Source organism: Elephas maximus, chromosome 6 (assembly GCF_024166365.1).
Source record: "Elephas maximus indicus isolate mEleMax1 chromosome 6, mEleMax1 primary haplotype, whole genome shotgun sequence".
Classification (NCBI taxonomy): Eukaryota; Metazoa; Chordata; class Mammalia; order Proboscidea; family Elephantidae; genus Elephas; species Elephas maximus.
In genome coordinates, this window is record NC_064824.1 from 100,521,684 (window position 1) to 100,545,050 (window position 23,367).

The window sequence follows — 23,367 nt, forward strand, 5'->3', positions numbered from 1 at the left end:
CTCTCTGTCAATCACCTGCACCATTAACAACAGGATCACTCCTACACATGGTCCTTTTATTTTAAACATCTAAGCTCTAAGACTTAGACTCTAAGCCGGGACTGTAGATTTAACTACAGTGGTGTCAGCTGACCAATCAAGGAGGTTACACTTTGTTTAAAAAAAAAAAAAAAAAAAGACTTTAAAAACTTGATTCTGCATTTAAGATATTAACCAACTTTGATAAAAGCAAGACAACTAAAAATACTCAATAATTAATCCAGAATTAACACTAGTTACTCACAAAACTTTGGGTCTGTCTTTGTCACTTTCATACAGACTAGGTTTGAAGTAGGTTCCAGTGATTTTTATCCCAGATCCCCATTCTCCACTAAAAAAACCTTCAATGTAATCTCCATTTGGCATAGTCAGTGTTCCCTAGGTGAAGTTAGAGGAAAAATATGAAATTAGAGGAAAGATTTTCAATACTACAGCTACCACCGTAATTATGGTGAAAGACTGAATGCTTTCCCCCAAGAGTGGAAACAAGACAAGGATGTCCACTCTTACTACCTCTATTCAAAATTGTACTGGAGAGCTTAGTTACTGCAACCAGGCAAGAAAATATAAAAATGAAGAAAAAATAAACACTCAATGGCTAATGTTGTCCGTTTTAACTTACTCTTTAATAGTCCACACTCTTTAAAAAAAAAAAAAGTAAATGGTGTTTACACGCACGTGCAAAAGTATATGTGAAAATAACTCATTGGTCAAAGAGTAAATCATAAGAAAAACTGGAAAATATTTTGAGCTGAATGAAACCAAACACATAACATCAGATTTTACAAGATGCTGCTAAAGCAGTGTTTAGGGGAAATTTTACAGCTATAAATACATATATGAAAAAAGAATAAAGATCTCAAGTCAATAATCTTAGCCTTCACCTTACAAAACCAGAAAAAGAGGAGTAAATTAAACCCAAATGAAGAATGAGGTAGGAAATAATAAATATTAAAGCAGAAATCAGTAAGATAGAAAACAGGAGAAAGAGACAAAAATCAATGAAGCCAAAGAGTTTTTTGTAAAGATCAACAAAATTGACAAACATTTAGCTAAACTGATCTGAAAAAGAGAGAGAGAGAGAGAGAAAGTACAAGCTACCAAAATCAAGAATGAAACAGGGGATATTATTACCAACCTTACAGAAATTAAAAAGGTTATAAGGGAATACTAGGAGATCAATTCTATGCCAAAGAATTAGATAAATTAGATGAAATAGAAAAATTCCTAGAAAGACACAAATTACTAAAACTGCCCCAAGAAGAAATTGAAAATCTAGATAGGCTTATAACAAGTAAAGAAACTGAATTAGAAAGTTAAAATCTTCTCACAAAGAAATGTCCAGGTCCACTGGCTTCGCTGGTAAATTCTCCCAACATTTAAAAATATCAAGGCTTCAAAAGCTCTTTCAGAAAATAGAGGAGGAAATATTTCTCAATACATTTTATGAGGCTAGTATTACTTGATTCCAAAGGCAGACAAAGACATAGCACGAAAAGAAAACTACAGACTGATATCTCTCATAAATATAGATGAAAAAAACCTCAATAAAATATTAACATTAAATCCAGCAGCACATAAAATGGATTACATTATGACTAAGTGTGATGTATTTCAGGAAAGCAAGGTTGGTTGCCAAATACGTATTAACAAAATAAAGGATAAAAACCACATGATCACCTTAATAGAGGCAGGGAAAAAAAGCTTTGACAAAATCCAATATTCATTCATGATAAAAACTCTGAAAAAATTAAGAATAGAAAGGAACTTCCTCAATCTGGTAAATCTATGAAAAACTTTATGCTAACATATTTAATGGTGTAAGACTGAATGCTTTCCCCCTAAGACTGGGAACATGGCAATGATATTGACTTTTACCACTGCTATTAACATTCTACTAGATATTCTAGTCATTGCAACCAGGCAAGAAAAAGAAATAAAAACCTTCCAGATTACAAAGAAGTAAAACTGTCTTTATTTGCAGACAACATATTATATGAAGAAAATCCTAAGAAATCTACACACACACACAAACTACAACAACTAATAAGTTCAGCAAGGTTTCAGGATAAAAGGACAGAATAAAAAAATCAATTGTATTTTGATATACTAACAACTGACAGCTTGAAAATGAAATAAAAAAAATTCTATTCATAATAGCATCAAGAACAAAGAATATTTAGGAATAAATTTAACCAAAGACATGTCAGACTTATACACTGAAAACTACAAAATACTGCTGAGAAAAATAAATATTCTAATTAAGTGGAGAGACATTCATGTTCATGAATTGGGAGATTCAATTTTATAAAGATGTCAATTCTCCCCAAATTCATCTAGAGATTTAATGCAATTGCCATCAAAATCCCAGCAGGCTTTCTTCCTTTCTGCTGTTGCTGTTTTTTTTTTTTGCAAAATTTCGTAAGCTAATCCTAAAACATATACAGAAAGGCAAAGAATCCAGAAGAGTCAAATGATTTTGAAAAAAGAAGAAAGGTGGAGTGCTTACACTTCCTGGTTTCACCACTTACTTGAAATCTATAGTGTAATCAAGATAAAGTGGTATTGGCATAAGAAGAGATATAAATAGAACCCAGAATAAGCACATTTTATGGCCAATTAATTTCATAATCAGGTGCCAAGAAAATTTAATGAGAAAAGGATAGAATTTTCAACAAATGGTGCTGGGACAACTGGGTATCCACAGACTAAAAGATAAATTTAGATTCTTATATATTCTAGACATTATATTACATTGCATTACAGACTCTAATACAACATATGTGATAATATAATAACATCGCTCTCCAAAAGTCCTGCCATAGTCCTTCCTCCTGAAAGTTTCGGAAGCCTGATATGGGAGAATGGATTTTGGGCAGGACTGTGGACAGCGACACACATTCAAGGCAGCACAACCAGCCGCCACATTGGAGCAGAGCACAGCAGCCATGTCTCCCACTTGGGTCAAAATCTGACAGGTAACAGATCTGGTTGCTATGCAATGCATATGCGGCCCTTGTTTATGATGGCAATTACTGAACCACTTTGAACCAGTTCGAAGCCCTAGGTCTAACTCATCAACCTTTTTTTGTGAATCATATGTTTGATGTCATATCTAAGAAATCTAACTAACTCAAGGTCATTAAGATTTTTCTTCTAAAAGTTTTAGAGTTTTAGCTCTTATATTTAGGTCTATGATTCATTTTGAGGTAGCTTTTGTGTATCACTGAATTGTATACTTAAAACAAGTTAAGTCTTATGGCATATAAACCAGCTTTTTAAAAAAGTCTAGGAAAAAAATTTTAAATATTATAGTAGAGAGAAAGAAGAAAGTTTCCAACCTTTCCACTAAGAGTCCAGTCATCTGAAAATTCTCCCTCATAGATAGTATCATCTTCAGAAAGTAAAACTCCATTCCCCTATTGTGAAGAAACAAAACAAAAATCATAACACATAAAATGCAGAATAACTTTTGAGTACATGCAGCCATATCCCCAAAGCCTTTAGTAATGTTAAAAGACAAGAAAAATAGTACTAAGAGGTTTTAGAACATTAATAAAAAAGATAATTAAAAAAAAAGACATAGGATGCTTTTTAAAAAGTCAGTAGTAACTATATGAAAACATTCCACTTACCATCATTTTATTAAGGTTAAAGTTGCCTTCATAGTATAATCCAAACTGAGTAACTACCACACCATTCCCTTGACATACATCATCTTGCCACATGCCCATATACTTCTCCCCCCTGCATGGAAATTTTTAAAAAATGAAAGAAAAAAAAAATCAACGATGGCAAGGATAAAGTCAGGGAGAAACTATCACACAACAGAACTCAACCATCCCCACTAGGTTGATGTCTGTTAACTCTATGTCCTCAAACATGGGACAAAGTAACAGTGAAAGACTTACTCAGAGTAATGTTCTCTAGTATATACTCCATGGACTTCTTAGATAACTTTAAATATATAATTGAAAAGCAGCAAGATGCCAAGAATTCAACTCTAAATAATTCCATTCAAAATGTAATAGGCAGAATCAAATCTATGCACAATTTTCTCTTGTTCAAAAGTTTACTAACTTAAAAAAGAGAAATGGGGTTTACCATAAACAAGGCTCAATTTTAGCTTACTCAAAGGCAGAGAAAACTCCATTGCAAAGACAAAATGCTTGTTAAATAATCATAAAGCTTAGTGATAACAGCAAAATCTTTAAGTCTCATATTATGGAAGCAGTAGTAATTAACACACAAGGTGCGGGGACGGGGAGGGGAGCCTTAAAATTAGACCAAACCAAATATGGAGGCCAAAGAACTACATTTCTCCCTAAGGTTTAGTTAACGGAATTTAACTAAGCTTGATTCTGGGTTCCTGGCATGGTAACAAGTCTCTGATCTGATAGGAAAATCTATGCAAAAAGGTATGTAGGTACCATTCTATAACCCAAAGGGAATTTCCATTGGTTTCCCCATCTTTTATAGTCATTTTCTATTGGTTGTACTAAAGGGTTTTCTTTGTATACTAGTTATCCTCTCTGAGACACTAAAAGCTTTGCAGGTGTGAAGCTTTAAGGAAAACGGTATAATGCTAATTGTGAATGATCCTCATCTTGTAAAGTAAGCTGTTGTTTGCTCTACAAAAAATGGATAAAATGATACTGAAAACCCTGTTTTCTTACTTAAAATGTTTTCAATACTGTTAAATGATGATATTCAACCTTTTTAAAATTATCAGTGTTTTTGGAGAAGTACAGGAACCTTATCCTCACATTAAACTTTGAGATTAGATGCAGAATACTGTACCTAGTGATATCGTCAAAGACACCATATCCTGCTTTCTTATCCATTACCCACTGGCCAATGAACATACTGGGTGAAGAGGAAGTCAATTTTCCACTTCGCAGGAGCCCATGACCATGACGCATGTTATCTTGAAAACAGCCTTCGAACACTTCCCCAGAGGCATAACTGAGGGTAGAAAGAATGGGTGAAGATCACAAGCATACCCAACTTTGGTTTTCATCTCTACAAAATTTAGGAAATCCAAAACTATACTCAGGTTTCACTGGTAGTTATTTGTTATATGATTATTTTTCACCAACCAAAAATCTCATTTTTTTATGATGGAGACTAAGAAGTCAAAGACATTGTGGGCAGTATTTCACAAGGATGTAGAAAAAACATTGTGTGCTGATTCGCTTATGTGGAAAAGAAATAATGACTGTCTCTCAGAGCGGAAAATGATGGGTTTTGTCCATATTAAAGTTGAGTAATAAAAATAAGATAAATTTATAGGCAAGACATTTAGGATACTGAGAAAGTTGTGGTTTATAAGGCTCGTACAATTTAAGTAAGAACTAATGCTTCCACCTTAGGATAGAGAGGCTGATCTTTAAAGAAGACTTTACACAGTTTCAGTCATTCGAAGAGTAAATAAAATTTATTCCTTGGAAATTCTGGCTACACAAACATTTAGGTTTGCATTAGGTTCTTTAAAAAAGCAACATCAGTCCGACAACCTTTCTGATGTTATTACCTATAGATTCCTTGACCACACATTTTTCCTTCTTTCCAGTGGCCCACATAATGGTCTTCTTTGTTCAATGCCTTGTTTAGGATTCTGTATTCTCCATACCTGCCAATGAGAGAAAAAAAATCAGAGGATGCATTTATGACACATTCACCCTTTGTATGTATATATCAGTAAACATTTTAACACGGAGGATAGAGAAAAGATTTCCCTGTAGGAAGAAAGGGGTAAACGGGGTCTTTGTTTAAGCTAAGTTGTTTGGCAAATCTGAAAGGAGAGGGGCATCAGCTTCACTACACAAAGAGATTACATGTTTTATCCCAAGTCCAATGAAAAACTGAGGATCTATGTCCTGGGCTTATCTCTGTCACTAACTAGATGTATCACCTTGGGCAAGTCCAGATATCCAGCTCCCTCATCTATAAAGTGAGAGTGGTAAAACAGATTATCTAAAGTCCCTTCTCACTAAAAAAATCTATTAAAAAAGATTTGAAGGCACCACAAAGCAAGACTAGAAGGCAGGAAGGGACAGCAACTGAAGTAGTAGACACAGGGAACTTGAGGTGGAAAGGGGGAGTGTGCTGTCACATTGTGGGGATTGCAACCAATGTTACAAAACAATATGTGTATAAGTTTTTGAATGAAAAATTAACCTGAGCTGTAAACTTTCACCTAAAGCCCAATAAAAAAAAATAAATAAATGAATTAAATAAAGAGCAGCATAGACACTGAGACAAGCGAGCACCAACGGGGGAAGATAGATGCCATGTGGAGATCATCAAGGAACAGAAGCTGAAAGAGACAAAGATCTTTCCTCAGAGTTGACACAGAGAGTCTTCCCTTAGAGTTGGAGCCTTGAATTCAGATTCCAGCCTCCTGAACTGTGAGAAAATAAATTTCTCTTCTTTAAAAAAATAAGTAAATAAAAATAAAGGCATCACAAAAGTTTATATGACCACACAAAAAAATCACCTACCCAATTTATGTAATAATCTTTTTTATACAGTAAAATAAAATACTTGTCTACAATGATATAAAATATTTCACTGACACATAAATTTATCATATAAAATATCTATCATGTTAAAAAAGATGTCAAGCTTACACAAAATATCATTAGAGTATATATTAGGAAAATATATCACTTGGAATATTTCCCCTTTAACATATCACCGAAAATAAAGATGATTTGAAACTATTAAACGGAAAACTCTATGTCCCTTTGTGTAAAGGAGGCACTACTGTCTCAACAGTCTCATCATCAATGTTACCCAAAGTCCTCAGTCTTCACAACTGAGAAATGCGTAGAAAACACAGTTTCATTTTAACAGGTGGAAGGCTATGTGATACACACAGCTACCAAAGTAATGAATGATTCACTCTAGGTAAATCTGAGCTGGCATCCTAGACTCCCAGCTGTCTTCATGCTCACACATCTGCATTATAAGCCCCAATACATCACATACATCTCTAAAAATAAAACAAAAATCTACTAATGTTCTGGAAAGCAGCTCTGAACACAACATGTAATTTGTGACAGAGCTTTTTTTTTTCTGTCTTACACAATTTTCTTACCCATCTTCCAAGCCATTCCTGAACATGCCAGAATACATCTTTCCATCAGGCCACTTCAAAACCCCTCTGGAATGAATAAGCAAAGAATGACATGTGTCAATTGATGCCTTAGGTAATCAACACTTTTTCAGTAATTACTCAATCATCTTCACGCCACACATAGACATTTTCACCTGCCATGAGGCTTCCCTGAAAGCCAGCGTCCATTATAGGTGGCATCCTTTAGGCGAGGATCCTTGTAGAAAGTATATTTGGCACTGCGTGAAACGGGTGGTTCCTGCCTCTGAATGCTGCTGCCACTTCCGTAAGGTGGAAGATCAGATGTTCCCCTCAGCGCCTGATCCACAGCTTGGCTTATAGCCCGTAACCACTTAGTCTAGGAGCAAAAAAGTAAACGTCAATAAGCTTAAGGCAACAGCTCATCAAGCACTGCTTTAGATCCCGTTAGCCTTCCTTGGTGTGAATAATTTTTCTGTCTCATAATGCTCTTCCTATTAATTGTGAAATACTGGTTGGTTCTTGGAATTGGTTACCATTTGTTTAAAATGGATTAAATCACATTTTAAAAAATCCTAAAGTCTTGGTTTAATGATGATTTGTCATATGTAACTGTGGATCATTGATCGAATAATAAAAACAACTTTTATTTCTTCTTTACCACCAGAGATAGAAATAGCCAGCCCAAAGACTGAAAGAAAATACCATAATGGACAAACCTTTTCCTGCGGTGTTGATGAAATGAGAGTGAACTGCTCCTCAGGTGTAGTTATCTTTAAGCCATTCCTAAAATGTTCACAAGGATAAATACCAGTAGATATGGCAACCCATCATTACAATATCAATCCTTACATATGAAAAGCAATTTCAAAAGAAGTCAATTAAATGTAAATACATTCATGTTCTGGGTTTGGTTCCCACAGTGGTAGAAAGGACACAGAGTTTACACTGCTCTGAGGATGACCCTATATAAAGGCCCGGAGGGACAAAGAGGTTATCCTGTCATGATCTTCACAACAGGCCACTATGTGTTGGAAAGTGAGCCTTGTTATGCAGAGAGTTTTTCTTCTAGTCTAAGGAAACAGCCTGGGTAACAGAGGGAGAGAACGGTAGTGGGGGTAGAAGGGAGGAGTAGGAAAGCTACTTACACACCACCTGCTTCTTCAGAAAGTGGCTCCACCCATAGTGTGGCCAAAGGGAAAACATGGTGAGTCGAGAACTGAAAGGGAACATGGAAACATGTTTGAGAAAGTCCATATGGGCCCTAGGTCTCAGTGCACATCCTCAACATGTTAACTCACGTCGGCCCTGCACTCCCTGCTGCAAAAATGCCTTCGAATGGCTAAACCTTCATGGGTGCCACCACCTCTGCCACACGGTCCCTATAACATGAGTATCCCCAGTAGCCTTGGCCATCTCTGCTCCAAGGACCCCTTCACATGGCTGACATTCATTCTAAGGCTGGAAACTAAAAAAGCTCCCTGAAATCCAGCCCATGCTACAAATACAAGCTGTAGCTAAACATTCTCTTTTTTTTTTTTTCATTTTTTAAAAATAATTTTTATTGTGCTTTAAGTGACAGTTTACAAATCAAGTCAGTCTCTCACATATAAACCTATACACACCTTACTACATACTCCCATTTACTCTCCCCTTAATGAGTCAGCCCACTCCCTCCTTCCAGTCTTTCCTTTCGTGACCGTTTTGCCAGTTTCTAACCCTCTCTACCCTCCCATCTCCCCTCCAGACAGGAGTTGCCAACACAGTCTCAAGTGTCCACCTGATACAAATAGCTCACTCCTCAACAGCATCTCTCTCCAACCCACTGCCCAGTCCATTCCATGTCTGATGAGTTGTCTTCGGGAATGGTTCCTATCCTGGGCCAACAGAAGGTTTGGGGACCATGACTGCCGGGGTTCTTCTAGTCTCAGTCAGACCATTAAGTATGGTCTTTTTATGAGAATTTGGGGTTTGCATCCCACTGTTTTCCTGCTCCCTCTAAGGGTTCCCTGTTGTGCTCCCTGTCAGGGCAGTCATCGGTTGTGGCCGGGCACCATCTAGTTCTTCTGGTCTCAGGATCATGTAAATCTGTAGTTCATGTGGCCCATTCTGTCTCTTGGGCTCATAATTATCTTGTGACCTTGGTGTTCTTCATTCTCCTTTGATCCAGGTGGGTTGAGACCAATTGATGCATCTTAGATGGCCGCTTGTTAGCATTTAAGACCCCAGACGCCACACTTCAAAGTGGGATGCAGAATGTTTTCTTAATAGAATTTATTTTGCCAATTGACTTAGATGTCCCCTGAAGCCATAGTCCCCAAACCCGCCGCCCTTGCTCCGCTGACCTTCGAAGCATTCAGTTTATCCAGGAAACTTCTTTGCTTTTGGTCCAGTCCAGTTGAGCTGATCTTCCCTGTATTGAGTATTGTCCTTTCCTTCACCTAAAGTAGTTCTTATCTACTATCTAATCAGTAAATAACCCTCTCCCACCTTCCCTTCCTCCCTCCCTCCCCGCCTTGTAACCACAGAAGAATGTGTTCTTCTCAGTTTAAACTATTTCTCAAGATCTTATAATAGTGGTCTTATGCAATATTTGTCCTTTTGCATCTGACTCATTTCACTCAGCATAATGCCTTCCAGGTTTAAACATTCTCTGTTAATCAATAGTTTCAGAGAAATCACAATCGTGTTTTATATAAATTGGTGGTATAACTAATTAAATAGGCTCAGTACTCCATCTTCCAGGACCTCTTTTATTTATTTATTTTTTATTTAATTTTTTTGTGTGAAAATATATACAGCAAAAGATATGCCATTTCAACAAATTTTACACGTACAATTCGGTGATACTGTTTACATTCTTCAAATTGTATAACCATTCTCCCTATCCCTTTCCAAATTATTCCACCACTATCAACGTATAGTTGCTGCCCCCGAGCTTCTCATCTAAACTTTTGAGATGCTATCGTCAACTTATTCCCACACAGGTAAATCTTCAAAAGGACACAATGCTCAAAGCAGGCATATTTTACTAATTAAGCTAAACTGTAGTTTGGTTCAAAGTGGACTTCCAGAAAAAGTTTTGGTTTGAGGTTTAAGGTTTAAAGATTTTCTCAGTGCAATAGTTTTGGGTGTTCATCCAGCCTCAGTGGCTGCAGAAGGCCAGGAACTCTTTTAAGGTTAGGAACCCAGCCTACCTGGGCATGGACCAAGGCATCATTAAAGAGAATGAACCAATTCACAGAAAATCTCCCAGCATGCTGCAGAGACAGGGCTCGGTTACTGCTCTCACACAGCAGTCGACGCTCTGGCTTCCTCAAGGAATCCTGAAATTGAAAAAAAAAAACAAGACTATTTTAATATGCAAAGAGAAAATGAAGAAGATACAAATCACACGGGAATTTGTCAGTCATAGCTTAGCTTGATGTTAAACCTGAATTAAGTTGGGATCCAAATACTTCATAAAATTAAAGCTCAGAGGAGATTAAAAACAAGGCAAGAATAAACTACGAAAGATGAGTCTTCAGAGAGGATTCCTGGAACTGAGAAAAGGTGTTGATACTTGAGCACCCATTGCTATGGTCTTAGGCATCTGAGAAATGGGGTCATTAAAGCATTTATTGCCATAAACAGGAGGAACAAGGAAAATTATGGCAGTTGTTATGGAAATGCCTGCTGTTTGCTGGAGTAATGACAACTGGCATAGTTTACCGTCATTTTTCCAGGAAAGGTCTTCCAGAAGCCCAGTGTGTATTCTGCTTCCTTCCTTTTCCTGCCGAGATGGAGAGCAAGAGACTCATAACAAGAACTGGAATCCTGCAGCTTCTGGTATTCTGGAGAAGTCTAGAGGCCAATAATTAAGGAAAAAATAAGAATATGAAACAATTGACTAGAATCTGTAGCCTCAGTGTGATTTAGATTTGTAGTATGAAGCTTAGGGAAAAAATTCTGCTTAAGAACAGATGTGGTGCATGAAAGGGAGCTGGGCAAAGGAGAAGACTGGTTCCAGAAAAAGTCTACTATATACAGATACATATGAAGCAGGAATAACCCCAGGAGGGAAGAAACAAACACTGGCAGTTATCATGAGGAGAACAGGAGAGAACTCTGGATAGAACACAAGTTCTCAAATGTTTTGGTCTCAGGATCCTTTTATTTTGCTTGTAGAAGTTATATGTATTAATATTTACCATATTAGAAAATTGAAAATTCTTTATTAATTCATTTCAAGATGAAAGAACATTTTAAGTGGAAAAAAAAAACTATTTTCCAAAACAAACAAAAACTGGAGATGAAAGTGGCACTGTTTTCCATTTTTGTAAATCTCTTCATCATGTGGCTGAAATGATGACAGCTGGATTTTCATACGTGCTTCTGCATTTAATCTCTTATGACATGTTTGGTTGGATTAGACACATATAAACCAATACTAAATTGGAAGAGTTCCAGATTTTGTGGTGACACAATCCAAACCAACAAACTACTATGATCCTTGGTTTCCCGAGTATCCAAAGAGGATATATAGGGGAGCTTACCACTTCAAAACAAGTAGCAAGTTTTAGCAAAACTTTTGCATAATTATGAAGTCGTCTGATTGGCAAGAAAAACAAAGTATTCAGTATTTCCATCAATTGGGTGTTTTCATCATTCATTTCTGATAAATCTTGTAACAGCTCCTGGTTTTTATTTAGGAAATCACTGGAGGTAGAGGAAGAAAGAGATTCAGTTAATCATTTTGGTATTGATAATATGCATGACACTGAATAGAAAATATTTCACTAGATAGTGCCTTCTTCATAATGCATATTTCTAGGTGCTAAGAATGTGGCAGATGATAAACACAATGAAATGAGCTAGATATAATTTAAAGAATTTCTCTAGCTATAAAATGGGATTTTTGAGTATAAAAAGTAGCAATTGGCAACAATAGTAATAATAACTCTAACAGAAATAGTTAATCAGGGAGTTGTATCTTATGTTCTTTGGAAATGAATCACGCATCCCACAGTTTCAGGAAATAATCAGAGGAGACCAGCTGAAATCATTACTTGTTAATTTCATAGCCAAAAGTCACAGCAACGAATGGCAAAACTAATTGATCTAATCAGTTATACTGAAGGGGAAACAAAGCTCCTTGCTCCTACGGCAATGGTATGGAATATTAAAATACTTGTAATATTCTCTTTTTTCCTCCAATTGTTAATCACCTAATGAGAGTTTATTACAAAAGAGTAATAAAAAAGCTGCAGGAACCAGTACTACAATTAACAGGAAACAGTGAAGCAAATCACATGCGAAAATTTCAATGCTGAGTGCTTCAAAAGCATTTCAAACTGAAGCTAACATTTCTTACATGTTCATTATTAAAATTTTATCACAAATTTTAATATTGATTATTAACTCAATGAGACTATGCTTGCCAGCCTTAAATACACTTAAAATATAGTGGGACAGAATCGGAACTATTATGTGCCACTTACTGTACAACAGCTATGTGCCAGGTACTACTCCAAGTGCTTTGTAAGCACTATACTACAATTCTTAGCTACAAGGCCTTAGACAAGATGTAATTTCATAAAGGTGAAAGGTAAGAATGTGTCACTTTATAATTCCTTAGAAAACTACAGAGTAAAAAGATGCTCAACCCAGAAATCATGAAATATCATCTTAGAAAGATGGAATAAAAATATGTACAGTATGTACCACTTCCAGGAATCCAAAAGTTCAATGGCACAAATATGATTGTTTTATAATGTAATTAAAAGGGCTTAGAGTGCCCTGGGGAACCTGGCTCAGATTTTTATTTATATTTGACTGGTCCTGACGTTTCTACTTCCCCCTCCTTGTTCCGCTGCCAAGATCAGCTGAAGATACTCATTTAACCCTACAGAAGCGTTCTGCTTTGACCTGCTGCTGAGAGATGGAGGTAAGACAAGGTGAACACACATTTCCTCTGACCATATTTCTCCTGGATCTTTAGTAACTAGTCCACGCCATACCGGAAATATTCTGACTCTTGTGAACCCTACCATTTTCCTCAAGTCCTTGCCTATGTCTGTCCCCAAAATGGGTCCTAGTATACTCTCAGGAAATCTGAAACCAAAGATTCTGTTCAGCTTTTCTTTTGCGGGGTGTTTTCTATCTACTAGTGGCAATACTGTTCTTTCCTTACATGGCTAGGTTTGTGCTTGTTACTCAGATTTTTTCAATAAAAATACTGTTTAGGGACCTCATACTTGTTGCCAAAAGTATAAGGGAAAGCAAGAAAATTATTAGCATAAAAGTCAGATTATTTGATAATCTCTGCACGGGGTTCGGGGGAAAGCTGCTTCTAAGGTACTGATAATATTCTACTTATTAATTTAGGTAATGGATACATGGTTGAGGGCACTCATTTTATTATACTTTAAACTGCAATTACTTGTTTTACCTTCTTTTATATGGATGATATATTGTACAATAATTTTATTTAAAAAACCTGAAAGTATATTTAAAATGATGAAAGAAATTTTTAAAGGTAAAAAAAAAAAAAAGAGCAAGCATATTTAGACTTTTCCAGAATAGATAAAAGACATGAACCTTCAAATAGCAGGAATGAAAAATAGAAGAGTACCACTGTAGTTATAATCCAACCACTACTGCCCCATATAACATATAACTGTAGTTAGAGAAGAGGTAAAAACATCTTAAAAGACAATGATAAGAATAACACGCCAATAAGTTTGAAAACAAGGATGCAATGAACAATTTTCCAGATTATAACTACAACCATAAGAAGAAACAGAGATCTGGACAGACCTATTATTCATTAAAGAAACCAAATCAATAGTTTAAAAGCTACCTATAGGAACTTCCCCCATGAAGGCCATTTATTTTTATAAAAGAATTCTCCCAAGTCTTTGAAGTACAGATAATCCCTGTCCCATGCAAATTGTTCCAGAAAACAGAAAAAGAGGGAAAGCTCCCCAAATCATTTTTTTATTTGCTAGTGTAATCTAATCTAATTACCAAAACTGGGTAAGTCCAGAAAAGAAGGGAAATTTCATATTTGTATAGATATGAAAATACTAAATAATAGCACATTAAAACCAGCAATGAAAATACTAAATAACAGCACATTAAAACCTGCAGTGTATTAAAAAACATATAATGACCAAATAAATTTATCTTAGGAACTCAAGAATATTTGACATTGAAAAAATAAGTTCTTATTCAATTTTTAGGAATAGGATAACCTTTTTAACCTGTAAATGAATTCTACCAAAAACTTAAGGTAATAATCCTTAATGATAAAAAACATTAATGTTCCCTTTAAAATAAGAAATGGGATAAGGATTTTATCCCCCCTTCTATTAGGATGTAAGATCAAAAGCAAACAGGGGAAAACATTAATGTCTGAGAAATCTGGGTGGCTGTTGTGTGCCATCAAGCTGATTCCAATTCATAGTGACCCAATACGACAGAGCAGAACTGTCCCACAGAGTTTCATGGGCTATAAATCTTTACAGGTGCAGATTGTCAGGTCTTTCCTCCCATGGAGCTGCTAGTTGGGTTCGAACCGCCAACCTTTTGGTTAGCACCTGAGTACTTAACCACTGCACTGCCAGGGTATGTTTCATTAATAAAGCAAAACTGAATTTCTTTAAATCTGACTTTGTTGCTAGGTCAACACTTGCTGAGAAACTATACTGTTCAGAATTCTTGGCCTCATTTAAGGGGCTTTTACATTTATTATTTATCCAGAAGCTAAATACAAATATTTAATATCCGTGTAAGACTTTGCACTTTCCTGTATACCATAACTAAAAAACAGATGTTATTTATTCCTCAAAACAGAAGAGAGAGCAGTCTCATTTTTCGGGTGGAAAATATTAGGTTAGTGAGGTGAAGACATTTCTCCAAAGTCTCAGCGATAACAAAGAAGGAGCCAACTCTTACGCCTTTTAGTTCAGTGCTTTTTCAATACCATGCTACTTCTAATGACAATCAGGGACTAATAGCACCTTGTCCTTTGTAAGAGTTAGTGAAAATCTACATTTTGATTCATTTGGTAAAATGATCAAGTCAAACCTCTCCCTAGGCACTGAAAAACACTATAAAACACGCTCTTTGGTTATTAGAATGATAACTGGAAAGTATGTATTTGCTTACATGGCAGGCTTGGCAAGAAGCTGGAATCCTCCCATAACTAGGAAATTTGTAATAGATGTGCAATACCTTGAGCAAAAAGAAAACACATGTATGTTAGCGTTAAAATCTCAATGATTTCTTCAGAGTTTTCAAACAGGTACCTGGAACAGATATTTCTTGGTATTTCGCCAATGAAGAGTTTCACAACTTTTGTGATATCAACATTCGTGAACTGCAAAGGACTGGAGAAAAAGACAGGTCATGTGATAATCCCAAAAACCTGGGAGGAAATGCCATTTTAGTAAAAATGATATTAAAATCGGGAACCCTGGTAGCATAGTGGTTAAGTGCTACAACTGCCAACCAAAGGATCGGCAGTTTGAATCCGCCAGGCACTCCTTGGAAACTCTGTGGGGCAGTTCTACTCTGTCCTATAGGGTCGCTATAAGCCGGAATCGACTCGACGGCACTGGGTTTGGTTTTTTTTTTTATATTAAAATAGGAAAAGATATCTGGAATTTAATTTGTAGATTTTACTTGGTAACTTGATTAACAAACTTTAGAAAATATGATTGAAGTCCTTAGATTTTTTAATGTAAAATTTTTCTGATCTTCACTTCAGGTTTCCCAATTAAGTCTTCAGAAATGAACAGTAGAGACAGACGGTAAGAAAACATGTTAGAAGAGCTTGAGTGAGACAGCATTAAAAAATTTTGATTAAGCATTGATACACTGCAAGAGACTAAGTATTGATATATTTCTTTTGGCTACATACATTTCTTCCATATTCCTGGACTGGAAAATGGAATTAATTGACTTTGAGAGAGAAGGTAGGTTTTACAAGTAGAAGCAAGATTCCAGTTAAAAATAGCCCAAGGTACCAAAATAAGAGGATTTCAAGCATAACGACTGAAGTATTAGAGAAAAAAAAGGAGTGAAATAGAGAGATTATAAAATAAACAAAAGTCATAAATAGAAAATTACACCACTAAAGGCTGAAACTTTCATGCGACAAAAATAAATCTAGTTTTTCAAAAATTAATATCAAATTATCTGACTTCTATTTTTCGTGTCTGAAAGATAATGGATTTAAAACTCAAACCAGGTTATTTCCTTTCAATCAGTGGCTTTAAATATATTCAGTTTTGCTTAGAATTAAAATCACATACATACACATGCACGGATATAAATAAATCCCAAAGAAAGTACACTAAGAAGAGTAACAGGTTATTGCTGGTGGTAGGATAATGGAGGATTTTAAATATCTTCTTGATTACCTTTATTTTTCTAGCTTTAAATATAAATATACATTGTTGTTGTTAGTTGCCACCAAGCCTACTCCGCCTCATGGTGACGCCATGTGTCACAGTAGAACTGCGCTCCATAGGATTTTCAAGGCTGTAACCTTTCGGAAGCACATCGCCAGGCCTGTCTTCCGAGAAGCCCCTGGGTGGTTTTACACCTTTCAGCTAGTAGTTGAGCACTTAACTGTTTGTGTCACCCATGGAACCAAACATACATTACTTCTATTATAAATAACCTATAGGAAACACCAACAGAACATGAAATCCCTGAGGGAAGATACTTTTCACTGGCTCCATGCTGTGGCTGCAGAGCTAGGCATAGTGCCTGGCACTTAGTGGGCCCTTAGTCAATATTTGTTTGATGGATGAGGTACAAGTGAATAAAGAATAAATCTTGTACTTTGTCTCCAAGCATATCCTAATATAAATTAAAGTAACATTTCAATTATGACTGACATCAAAATGTCAAAATACAAATTAAGAAAAAGTAAAGAATATTTCTAGTTAAGTTTTTTTACCTGAAAAACAGGGAAAACCTTGGATAACTATACTAGGTTTTATTACGAAAATATCTTTATTTTTAAAGTAGTCTGGTCTTTAAACCCTTCATTTACCTAACAGTAAATAACAGACATCAGAACAGCTCCGGCAGGCTGTCTTGAAATAATTTGTTTACAGTTACCATTTCCTCAAACTTCAGTACAGCTCACTTAAGTAAACAAAACTGTTCTCTAAAAAAACAGATTATAGTACATTTTATGTGAATTAAGCATCCTAATACCAATCATTCTGCTAGAATAGAGAGGAAAATATAAAAATTCATTATTTTTAAACCTTTTCTTTTTTCTCTTAGAGAAAACTAAATTTTAGCAATGCAAAACAATAGCTGGTTTAAGATTAAGTTACTGCTTTGCAATTTCTATTACCTTAGATCAATCTCCCTAATCTAGTCTCTTCTGATTAAGGAGCTGTTCTCCTTGGCAGAATAACCCTGCAGAGATTGAACATGACACGGGACTGGATACTTGCTCTGTATAACTATCCAAGAAGAGACTTGCATGCTTCAGAATGACCAAACTCCTGGCTTCCTTTATCCCGTGAAGGAAGCTGCTCAGTGAGGTTCCATGCTGACCAATTAGGTAGCACAGCTTGCTGAATCGACTTGCCACCTCCTGCAACAGCTGGACTGTAGTTGCAGAGCCCAAATTTTCTGTAACAAAATAATGATGGTGATAATGACGACATAAACTAAGGACCTTATAGTACATCAGGCTACTCATTATCTGAATACTTTTTTATGATCAAGGTGATAAATTCCCCTTTTCTAAAAATACTTTATATGTTGAGATGTAATTTCAACTGTTGTTGTTACATGCTGCTGAGTGGGTTCCTACTCATAGCGACCCCATATGACAGAGTAAAACTGCCCCATAGGGTTTCCTAGGTTGTACTCTTTACAAGAACAGATTGCCAGGTCTTTTCTCCCACGGAACAGCTGGTGAGTTTGAAGCACCAACCTTTCAGTTAGTAGCTGAGCTACCAGGGCTACTTGTAATCTCAACTATAGAACACAAATAATGACAGTGGTAAGGGAAGCAACAGGGTCCAGTTGTCTCAGGGGTTTGTTACATACATATTCACAAGCCAAAAAAACTCCAACCTCATGCTGTTGAGTTGATTCTGACTCATAGCGGCCCTAGAGTACACAGGAGAACTGCCCCATAGGGCTCCAAGGCACTGCTGGTGGATTCAAACTGCTGGTGGATTTTGGTTAGCAGCCGAGCTCTTAACCATTGCGCCACTAGGGCTCTACATAGTCACACACAAAAAAAAAAAATTTTTTTTTTTTTTGTACTATAAATTCTGATTCAGTAGGTCTGGGTTAAGATTCCAGGATTGATATTTTAAAAATGAAGAAAAAAAAAAAAAGATGCTTTCCAGGTGATTTTGATGATCAGCCAAATTTGAGAATCACTGAGCTAATCTAATCCTCTCATTCTGAAGATAAGTAATCTGAAACCAAGAGAAGGGAAGTGAAATATCTAATTTCACGCATCAGGACAGTGGCAGGCTGGAACGCAATTCACTTCTGTAGCTACACCTTGGTTAACATTTTTAACTTGAGTACTGACTTCTGTTCTACATGCCCCTTGGGCAAGCCCAACCCTTCAGTACTAAACAGGGCAACTAACAACTGGACTGCAGGTGGCTCTGAACCTTTACAGAGGGCACCACGGGAGCATCTGCTTGCCCTGAGTCCAAAGTTTCTGATTTCTAGGACTTCTTTCTAAGCAGTGAGGCTGATGAGTAGACCAGCTAAGGCCAACAAAGAATCAGGAACCAGAACAGGGAGAAAGCAGATACCACTTTCCTTTCAGAGTAATCCAATAAGTGTGTATTGCTGTCTTTCTCTTGCCAAAGTCCTCGGGTATTGGGCCCACCAAAAGAAGGGGAATTTAAAGAACAGAAAATCTACAACAATTTAAAGGGTAAAACCTACTTAAAAATACAAACTAATGCAAACAGGCCCCAACTTACAAAGGGACTGAATTCAGAAAGATCGTAAGTTAGCTGTTTGAAAAGTAGATGCTCCTCCTCTGTAAGTAACGGACTGACCCACATAAGGCAATATGGCAAAACTGGTGTACTAACACGGCAGATTTAAGTACCAGGATATTAGGCTGAATAACAGGGGTTCAAGAAATGTAGGAGAGAAAAAGAAAAAGAAAACTTCCTCTCCCTTTTCTGAGTACAAGGCCAAACCTAGGAAAAATTTTGACATACAGGAAATTTATGTTCAATAGCCTCCTCATTCTGCATTTCTTTATCATCTCTTAAACAACTTCTCCCCAGGTACTTAGTATACCTGCACAGCAGCATCTCATCAAGGACTACTGTACTCCACACCCTCTGTCATGGATTGAACTGTGCCCCCCAAAAACACCTGTCGACTTGGCTAGGTCATGATTCCCAGTATTGTATGCCTGTGTCTACCACTTTGTCATCTGATGTGATTTCCCTATGTGTTGTAAATCCTGTCACTATGATGTAATGAGATGGATTAGTGGCAGTTATAATGTTGAGATCTATAAGATGAGATAGTGTCTTAAGTCAATCTCTTCTGAGATATAAAAGAAAGAAGTGAGCAGAGAGACAGGGTGATCTCATACCACTAAGAGAGTGGTGCTGGGAGTGGAACACATCCTTTGGATATGTCAGTACCCTGAATTCAGACTTCTAGCCTACTGGACTGTGAGAGAATAAACTTCTCTTTGTTAACACCATCCACTTGTGGTATTTCTGTTATGGTAGCACTAGATGACCAAGACACCCTGCATACTCCATCGCATCTACAACTACTGTACTCCATTACCTCCTTACCTCCAATCCCTCTTTGTAGCTGATTAAAATTAAATTTAATCAATTCTAAGGCCCTTAACACTCCCAGAGTTATCCACAATATTAAGAGACTATTTGTAAATCCAAATAAATCTCTACTTGATAGAATTCTAAGAAAATGAAAATCCAGGTACTACAATGAAAGCTATCTCAGGACAAGTGAGGCTATATGTGTTGTTTGGCAGTCAAACTTCAAGGCTCAACTTTCCCAAAGTTGTTACTGCTTCTCTGCCATTAATTTCTAAAAGCTCCATTTTCTACCTCTACAAGTGCTCCCCTGGCAGTAGGAGAAGCTCTAGATATGGTAGGATAAAGCAGTGGCAGCTGGGTTATTGACACATTGGAAATTGTAAAATGCTAGCTGTTTGTGTACAAAAAGAGAATGAAAAAAAAAGGTGTAAACCGTAACTCAAAAGGTTTTCTTTGTGATATAGAGAGGAGATAAAACAACAGCCCCGATGATTTGCAGACAAAAGGGGTTAGGGGTTGCCCTACTTACCTAAGGTGAGAAGGGGCCTGAGAATCTGAGATTTGATATCACTCAGTTTTGAATAGAACCGTCTTTCTGTAGTAGCCAACTCGTGGAGACTAGCAATATACCCCATAATGTTTTTGTCCGCCAAGGTTAAAAAGCTGTCTTTTCCTGCTGTCACTCTGCTTATGTACCCAAGCTGAAAGAGACGAGAGGAAAAAGATTAAAGATAAAATATAATTTACTTACAGCAACCCTTAACAGTTGTTTGGGTCCGTGGACATCCTAGATATATAAAGATCCAAATGATATGGATGTATGTCTCAGAACTCCTTTTTGCATGAAAGAGGATTAATGAGAGCAGAAAGGATCTTTATGCTGTACGTTGAGATATCAAGGGTCTAGCTGTTATCTTACCTTTTAAAAGTACAAAATAAAAGTGATTTTCTTTAAACGGACTTTTTGTCATTTACCAGTGGCAGTGGCGTCACTAGGGTTGGTGTCACCCAGTGCAGTAACTCAGGTGTCACTCACTCATGCTAATTACCACAATATTGTAGCTAAAACACCAGAAATTTTGACAACATCAGTGACTATAAAAACACTGGCAGCAATGAAAACAATAGCACATGCGCTTGTAGTGTGTGCAGATGGAACCATGTGATTCGAAGTGTCATTGTAATTGGGTAAGAATGACAGCTCTGACCGGAGGGCATTAGAAGTTTCAAAAAGTAAATCAGCATACAGGTTTAGCCACATAGGGATATTGATACAGATAAGCTGGGCTTACAAAAATTTTTGTTGTTATAACTACAGGAATCATTCTATAAAAAATAAATTTCTGCTGAAACAATGCACAAAACTTTAACAGTCATTTTGGTGCACCCCCTCTGACAGCATCACCTGGTGTGGTCCACACTCCCCGCAACCCCTAGTGATGCCACCAACCAAAGTCATTCAATGTCTGTCTTCACATATCCCTGTGAAAGCAGGCAGCCAAGCTGCAGACCCAATAAACTATTAGCATCCCATGGGAACCCGAGATACAAATTACAGCCTTGTTCCTTCCGTCAGGCTATTTCATCCTTTATCTAGGTTTTGGAATCTTTCATGAGGAATGTGGAGCTAGGGCCAACAACAACAAAGAGTCCATCAGCATGCCTGGAATAACTGGCTAAACCTTGGCCAGTGCTGCCATTAGCAAGAAAGATCTTGTCCCTATACATACATAGCTTACAGTCATAGCCAGAAAATACACACACAAAGAATAAAAGAGAATTCATAGGCTCTATTATTCAGTAAGAATAAAAAATCCAGAACCCACTAGCTGCTAATTTCCTTCTGTTATGTCACTTTGAGGATGTGAACTACTTTAGTGACAAAAAGAAAATCAGAAATGGACCAATGGTGTAAGTTTATGAAAAAGAGATAAGATAACAAAAGCCAAGAAAATTCAGATCTACAAGTGAAGTACAAGGAGGTAAACAGTAGTAAATAAAATGAAAGGCTGAGAGCAGGGGCAGCAGTGGAAGAAAGAGCACTGTCGCTGGACTGTCAAGTCTGCCACTTGCCCATCTCATGCCCTGCAATTTTTACTTTCCACTCATAGTTAGAAATTCATCTACTCTATTTCCATTCTAATTCACCTCTGAGGGATACATGAATGCAGTCAGCAAGCTTCACTGTGAAACATGCTGTTTAATAATCCTACGTGAGGGCATCAATTCAATAAAATTTATAAAGTACATACTATGAGGATCAGCAGTGAATGAGACTACCCTCATGAATCTTACATTATAGTTATGGAGGACTGACAATAAGCAAAATAAATAGACTACATAGTGTGTTAGATGTGATAAGTAAGTAACACGGAGAAAAATAAAGCAGGAAACAGAGTGAGGGAGGATGGGAAGGGTTTTGCATTCTAAATACGGTAGTCAGAGATACTTAGTAACAGGCATATATACAAATGGAATGATAACAAAAACAGACTTTTCATGTGTTATAGAACATGGGCTTTGGGATCCAATTCCTGTTCACCTTACTACCGGAGAGAAGTACTGGAGTCTTAGTACCACTCTGATCGTCTGGAAGGCTGTCACCTTCTGCAGGGTCCTGTCGACCACTGTAATATAATCCAGGCTGGAAATCTTCGGTATCCACTAAAAACAGGGAATAATCCTGACCTGCAGCTACACTCCACACTCCATTTTCACCATTTACCTGCAACGACAGTAAGATATTAACTGTTCAAGATGAAGGCAATCAGACAAAACTTCAGATCCATAAGAACTGAAATGCTAGGTTGCTTAAACAGGTATGGTGCAAAGTCAGTTATAGCTCAGAAGGCAAAACTTGCCCAGCAATGTGCCCAATCAAATGCAGAAGAGATGCAGGAGAAAGCAGGAATCCCTTGTTCAACTTTTAAATTTAGAATTAGATTGCTTTTATAAAAATCTTGAAAATTTAGAAATTAAAAGGAAAAAACAACAGATCTGATTTTTTATTGTTATGTTTAGGACTCCCCAGAGGACTCAAGGGACCCAGAAACTTCTAGAACCCTATCTGGCAGGTAGAACACACTTGGCTGCCTTTGTCCATCCACATTCAGTTGTGTCCACAAAATCAAGATAAAAAGAAAACAACGAAATAAAGCTAAATTCCATTCAGACCATACTAAACCCTTGGGTGCTAAAACTCAGTCTTTCCACTTGGAACTCACAACCCCTCTGGTATAACTTGGGTATGCCAACTCCCAAGATCTTGAAATTGGCAGGACCCCTTAGATACCCATTTACATGGATACCCTAGACCAGTGGTTTGTAAAGAGTAGTCCTTGGAGCAGCAGCAATCACCTGGGAACAGGTACAAACTCTCAGTCCGAGAGCTGCTGAGGGTGGGGTCCAGCAACCTGTGTTTTAACG

At 36.9% G+C, this 23,367-nt stretch overlaps 1 protein-coding gene across 3 annotated transcripts in view; it reads right to left on the minus strand.

Annotated features, from left to right (window-relative positions):
* The window catches only part of ALS2 (alsin Rho guanine nucleotide exchange factor ALS2), a 73,983-nt gene that overhangs the window by 14,531 nt on the left and 36,085 nt on the right, over positions 1-23,367 (minus strand). For all 3 annotated transcript variants that reach the window (XM_049887857.1, XM_049887856.1, XM_049887855.1), the window contains 16 exons: positions 22,484-22,666; positions 20,471-20,642; positions 17,602-17,782; positions 15,290-15,355; positions 11,674-11,836; positions 10,850-10,981; positions 10,336-10,464; positions 8,287-8,357; positions 7,858-7,924; positions 7,315-7,517; positions 7,142-7,207; positions 5,573-5,671; positions 4,840-5,004; positions 3,675-3,786; positions 3,381-3,458; positions 284-417 (listed from right to left, as the gene is read on the minus strand). In XM_049887857.1, coding sequence (XP_049743814.1) covers positions 284-417; positions 3,381-3,458; positions 3,675-3,786; positions 4,840-5,004; positions 5,573-5,671; positions 7,142-7,207; positions 7,315-7,517; positions 7,858-7,924; positions 8,287-8,357; positions 10,336-10,464; positions 10,850-10,981; positions 11,674-11,836; positions 15,290-15,355; positions 17,602-17,782; positions 20,471-20,642; positions 22,484-22,666 — 2,021 coding nt within the window. The remainder of the gene's footprint in view (positions 1-283; positions 418-3,380; positions 3,459-3,674; positions 3,787-4,839; positions 5,005-5,572; positions 5,672-7,141; positions 7,208-7,314; positions 7,518-7,857; positions 7,925-8,286; positions 8,358-10,335; positions 10,465-10,849; positions 10,982-11,673; positions 11,837-15,289; positions 15,356-17,601; positions 17,783-20,470; positions 20,643-22,483; positions 22,667-23,367) is intronic.